This window comes from Leptosomus discolor, chromosome 25 (genome assembly GCF_034619465.1).
Source record: "Leptosomus discolor isolate bLepDis1 chromosome 25, bLepDis1.hap2, whole genome shotgun sequence".
Taxonomy (NCBI): Eukaryota; Metazoa; Chordata; class Aves; order Leptosomiformes; family Leptosomidae; genus Leptosomus; species Leptosomus discolor.
The window spans coordinates 2,772,268-2,778,308 of record NC_141415.1 but is presented as its reverse complement, the minus strand read 5'-3'; the positions used below and the strand labels follow the sequence as shown (position 1 = coordinate 2,778,308).

Below are 6,041 nucleotides of genomic sequence, written 5' to 3'. Positions count from 1 at the left end.
CCCTCCTCCCGGGTGCTGCCCTGTAATGGGATGGCGCAGCCTGGGCTGAGAGTGGTGGTATTTGGTTATTTTAGCTGCTGATTCATGAGTAATAGTGGAGGGGGGTGTGTGTGTGTGTGCGGAAATTAAAGAGAGAATCTTGAAAGAGGATTGCTCCTTTGGCTTCAGAAAAAAAATTGAGGGGGGAGGACACCCCCCCAAAAGTTGTTGCAGTAATTTTTTTAATAGCAGTAGGCTGGAACTGACTTTAACTTAATTTTCTTGTCTTTGTTACTGATCTGTGGTGGTTCCTATAGAGTGGGAAATGTTATTTCCATTGTGATACTTCTTTTGGGAAGTTTTATAGAGAGATTCCGTGGGGTTGGATAGCAGCTGGCTGGGATCGAAACCTTCCTGCGGACTTTCAGCGCTGCCCTGCGCTGCGTTGTTCCAAGTATGTGTGTGTATCTGGAATGGATGTGCTCAGAGTTCTGAGTAATGTCAGGGAAGAAGAAAGGTGACATCCTTACTCCACCCTCTTTTCCCCACATAGGCTCTCTAGCCCAGCACAGCATTACGGGATGGGGTTACCCGGGGCTGTAGTGGAACTGGCCTGTCTTGAGGCCGCTTTGCCTTACCAGCTTTCAGAACATCCCACGGTCTTGCTACCCGGCCAGCAGCGCCTTCCAGTGAATGTGTGCTACCTGCTGCCTCGGGGCAGGGTTCAGGGAAGTCGCGTGAAGACCAGGGCTCACTGGCAAGTTAACAGCATTTGCCTTGCAGGCTTTTTCCGAGGTAATTTTAAAGTATTTTTCATAGGGATGCTAGAAAATGTGGGGTATGCTACGCTCACAAAATGCAGAGCTTTTGGGTGCAAATATCTGTGCCACATAGAACATTTGGATAAACCTTGAAGAGAGAGAGGAGCTTGTCAGTGCCGGTGGGTGCTCTCGGAGTATGTCAGTGGCTCTCAGAGTACGTCAGTACTCATGAGACTTACTTTGTGTTTACAGAAGTTTTGAGGCTTGGCTTAATAAAGGAAAAAAGAGTTATTTGATGATTTTTTCCCCCTCTTTCTTTCTCGTAGCCTATGCAAGCAGCAAGATGTCCCACTGATGAACTGTCATTAACCAACTGTGCTGTGGTGAATGAGAAGGACTTCCAGTCTGGGCAGTAAGTGTGCATTGTTGCTCTTTCAACTTTTAACCAAAAAAAAAGGAATTGTTTTCAAAATGTGGATGGAAGTGGAATGAAATTTCAGATTTGGGAAGGTGAATACAGTACGTTAATTCACAAAACTTCTGTGTCTTTAGAGACCAGAAATTTAAATGTGCATCTTTCTCAGAACTGTAAATACTAAAAAAGTGGTAAATTTTTCTCTGAAGCATTTCTTCCTTGGGAACTGGATCCACTTGACTAATTACAATTGCTATTTTAATGAAGGACTTTTTTTGATCTTTTTGTTTTGTTTTTGCTGTTGTTCCTGTTACATAGAATATTTGAACTATTTCAAGTAATTTTTATCATTTAATTGTGTTACTAAGGGCATCTTCTTGCTTTCGCATCATATTGGAGCGCCAAGCGGAGTCAGTAGAAACCTTCTCTTGTTCTAGGGGATTCGTGCACAGGAACGAAAGGGGAAGGCACAGAGTGTGGGCACAACAATTTGGATTCTTTAATTACAGTTCTGGGATGACTGAGAGAAGCTGACTCTGGGTTTTACTTTTGTGAGAGAGATAGAAAAAACATTAATTTTTCAGCTCAGCCCACACAGAAGGGCTTTGTATTAAAAGAAGCCAATTCAAATAATCAGTTTCCTTGCTTTGCTGCAACTGTACGGTGGCTCTCGTGAAGATTCCAATATGTAGGTTGTAGACAGAAGTAATTAATTTTGGTGGAAAGAGAGAGTATCACATGCAGCAGAAGGAGGAAGAGCTTGGGTTTGGAAAATGGGGAAAAAATGTTGAAAATGTGAATGATACACATAGGGCCTTAGCATAAAATACCTAGCCCAGGTGAATTCTGCTGAGGATGGAGAACGGAGTGGCTCTGAACCGAGGCAACAAGGGAGCCATGTGTTTTAAGACTTGCCTCTCTTTGTGCTGTCAGTCTGTTGTGCTGCGACCCTGGAGAGCTGTCCTGGCCCTTCAGTGATCAACGGAACTGTGATTTCACAAGCCAGCGTTAGTGTAAAATGCCAAAACCAAACCAAACCACCCCCCTAAAACACCAAACGAGCACAATTTTTAGTCAGAAGCAGGCAAAAGTATCTGCTTGGACAAGGTAGTGTCTGGTCTCTTCAAATGATATTTTTCCCCAGGTGGATTTTTTGCAAAGTAATTTGACTTACAAAAATACCTGAACTGAGCATTGTACCTCATGCATTATAAAAATGTTAATTTCCTCAAATATGGATGTCCTGGAGGGACCCAGCTCCCAGCCCTGCAGCCGCTGGCTGCTTTCCCTTCACGCTGAGAACCCTCCTTCATCACATTTTTGGACACGTGCAGGCAGCAGTATCCCGAGAGTTGCCCGGTGAGCAGGCTGGCCGTGGTTCCGGCTGTGCCGATGCTCCCCCGGAGGGCTGCTTATTTCAAGCAATTGGGGCTCATAAAGGAAGCAGCATGTGTTGGGTTGTGAGCAGATGCTATAAATCGCTTCGGAAAGTGTAAGGCTGGAGTAGAGAGAAACATCACGATCCTCAGCTGCTGCTGAAGGATGTAGTCATTCTGCTGCATTGCAGATACACTGAGCAAGACCATCCTTGTGATCTGCTGCAGCGAGTTGCAGGCAGTCAGCAGATCTGCTTTGTGTCAGCCCAACCACGACGGGCTGCGCAGGCTGGTTCTTGGTCACGGTTACACCGAGGGCTTTGCTGTAACACTTCCATTTGGTGCTCACGGTGTGGAGCTGGGAGTTCGACCTTGGATCACTGGGATGGTTTATCCCCGGGATGCTTCTGTAGATCTTTTCATGCTTCATTTTCCACATCCTGTAAGTCGGACGAGTATGAGTCACCATTCTGTGATGCGTGAGTTCCTGAGATGCAGTGCGTTATTATAGTACTGTGTTGGTTTGATAAGTTGCACCATCTTAAGTTCCTGTGACATACTTCTATTTTGAAGACTCCTGGTGTATTTTGGAGAGAGAAACAAGTGCTGAAAACACCCAGGTGGTGAAGGGGACAGCAGTCTGGGAGGAAGCCAGGACAGGGTATCTCAGTGGCAATTTTTTTTGGAGAACTGTCTAATTATTCTTACCTTTTATTCCTGCCTTCTACATGGGAAGACCATCCCTCTTATCTCATGCCCTTTTAGTTATCCAAAGAGCCCTTGAGGAGCCCTGCTGAATAATTTACACAGGTTTCCAAACATGCACCAGAGGAATATCTGCCCATATTGTTCAGGTGCTTACTGGCACCTTTGCATAGATACGTCTGGTGTCCTCTCCCTTACAGAAGCTGTGCTCCTTCTTCACCGGTGTGAAAGCTAACAGGCACACTAATGGTTAATGATAGCTGTTGTAGTTTCTGTTGGCTTGCTCAGCCTGGCCTGCAGACTGACCAGCCAACGGTTTCCTGGGCCCAGTCTGGAGCCCTTCTTAAGAACTGGCACCACAGCAGTGTTTTGGTTCTGGTCCTTTCAGGCAAGGCTTTACACACAAATTAGGTCAGCAGTTTCATCTCTTAGAGCTCTTGGGAGATACTTGGCCCTGGTGTGACTCATTGTTCTTTTTATTCATTTATAAGCGGAAGCTGTTAATGAGGTTGACATTTCCCCCATGTGTCTCCATGAGGTCTCCAAGCTCCTTCCTGGTGAACATCAATGTAGGAAAATGCATTTAGTTTTTCCTGCTGTTGCCTTATTTTGAACATTCTTAATACTTAGGTTGCTTACAGCCTGTTGTAAACTGCCTGCTCCTGCTCTCTCCAAGAAGAAACACGGTTGTTCCTGTGCCTTTTGCAAATTTTTCTCAAAGCACCTGTCAGGATTTGACCTCTCCTAATCTTGCTTGGCTAGATTTCTTTCAGAAAGCTGATTTTTTTTTTTCTTTTCTTTTTTTCTTCCTGTCATCCATTTGCCTGCTGTCAGGCTTTACTGTCTTTCTGGTCTGCAGGAAATGTTTTTGGTGAATGGTGTGCTCAAATATAGTAATTTTAATTTATGTCAAATATTCGTGGATACAACTCTCCCCCCCCCCCCCCCCGGTATTTTTACTAGGTATCCTCATTTTCTTGCATTTTGCTTCTTTGAAGTGAAACCCAACAGTTGTGGAGTTTGTTTCTTCCTGCAGAGATGCTGAAATCTGTACACGTTGAAGTCACTGTTGTGTTTCAAGCCAAACTTAGTGCACTGCTCAGGATCCATCTCAGTCTTAAGAAGTTTTAATCTTGGATCTTTTACTGTCTGATGAGCTACTTCTAGTAGGGTGTTATTTGTCATCAAGTGTATTTCCTGGTGAGGTATTCCAGTAGCGTAGCTGGTGCTTGTATTTAGCCTACAGGCATGTTTGTCTAATGCTCTGCAACATAATACCTTGCTTTCCAGCTTGTTGTGCACTGATGTTAATTTGAATTACTCAGGCTGATACACTCTGTGCTGGAAACCTCCTGATTTCGGTCCCTGCTTCCTGGACAGATTCTTTATTTTATCTACTACTCAATTTAAAATGAAATAGTCCTTGGAGCAACATTTCATCTGGGAAGGATCATCTTCCCTGACCTGCTGGTGATGTTCTTTCTTAACGCTGTTGGCCATCTTTGCTGCAAAGGCATGTTGCTGGCTCATGTTCAGCTCGTTGTCCACAGGTTCCCAGGTCTTTTTCTGAAAGCTGCTTTCCAGCCAGCTGGCCCCCAGCCTGTACTGGTGCGTGGGATTATTCCTCCCCAGATGGAGGACTTTGCATTTTCCCTCGTTGAACTTGATGGGATTTGTGTCAATCCACGTGTCCACCCTGCCCGAGTCCCTCTGAACAGCAGCACAATCAGCAGGTGTGTCATCCGCAGGCTGGCTAGGGGTGCACTCAGTCTCATCATCCTGGTCATTAAGGGGGAGTTTAAATAGTTTTGGCCCCCTGTGGACACCTGGGGTATGTACACCGGTAGTGACCTGCCTGAAGCGGCGCTTCACGCTGCTGATCACAACCCTCTGGGCCCAGCGGTTCGGACAGGTTTCAGTCCACCGCACTGCTCGTGTGCCTGCTCTGTATTTCATCAGTTTGTCTGCAAGGGTCGTTGTGTGAGGCAAGGTAGAAGGCATTGCTGATTCTGAGATAAACATTATCCACTGCTCTCCCTTCATCCTCTGAGCTCACCATTTCATTGTAGAAAGCCATCATATTGGTCAGGCCTGCTTTCCCTTTGTAAATCCATGCTGGCTGCTCCCAGTCGCTTTCTTCTCTTTTAATATGTTTGGCTTCCAGGATTAGTTGCTCTGTCACTGTCCTGGGGACTAAGGTGAGGCTGACCAACCTGTAGTTCCTTGGATCCTCCTTCTTGCCCTTCCTGAAGACAGGAGTGACGTCTGCTTTCTCCCAGTCCTCAAGAACCACGAAGAACCATTAAATGTCTTGCTCTCCTCCTGTAAGATTTACGGGGAACCATACCGCCTATAGCGGGTTTCTGGATTGATGCCTGGGGCAGGAGGAGATGGAAGAGGACGGGTACACATCCCTGTGGCTGGGGTTTTAAGCAGCTAATGCATGATTCAGGGCCAGAACCAGTGAAAAGTCAAGCCACTGGTCCACCGTGTCGCGGTGTGGTGTGTTTAGAATGCTTCCTTACCCTGCTGTGCCATCAAGCGCTAGTGGTTCCTGGAAAGGTTTTGCAAGCTTCCCGGTCTGTTTGGCCTAAAGCTGGTGCTGTCTGGTGGTTTTGGCTATGCAGGCCACACATTTCCTCTCGTCTCCAAGGGCCATATGTTCTTCCCTACCATGTGGCTGAAGCTGTTATGCACACACGATGTAGCCAATGTATACGTGTGCAGCAGAACTGCTTTGGGATGGTGCTGGATCCGCTGTGCATATGCAGATGAAGATACAGGAGCATATGTGCGTGTAGTGCA

At 46.1% G+C, this 6,041-nt stretch overlaps 1 protein-coding gene across 1 annotated transcript in view; it reads left to right on the top strand.

Moving 5' to 3' along the window:
- Positions 1-1,069: 1,069 nt before the first annotated feature.
- Positions 1,070-6,041, top strand: part of NSF (N-ethylmaleimide sensitive factor, vesicle fusing ATPase) — a 71,848-nt gene continuing 66,876 nt past the window's right edge. The window contains exon 1 of the mRNA XM_086477890.1: positions 1,070-1,152. Within this exon, the coding sequence (XP_086334016.1) occupies positions 1,070-1,152 (83 nt within the window). The remainder of the gene's footprint in view (positions 1,153-6,041) is intronic.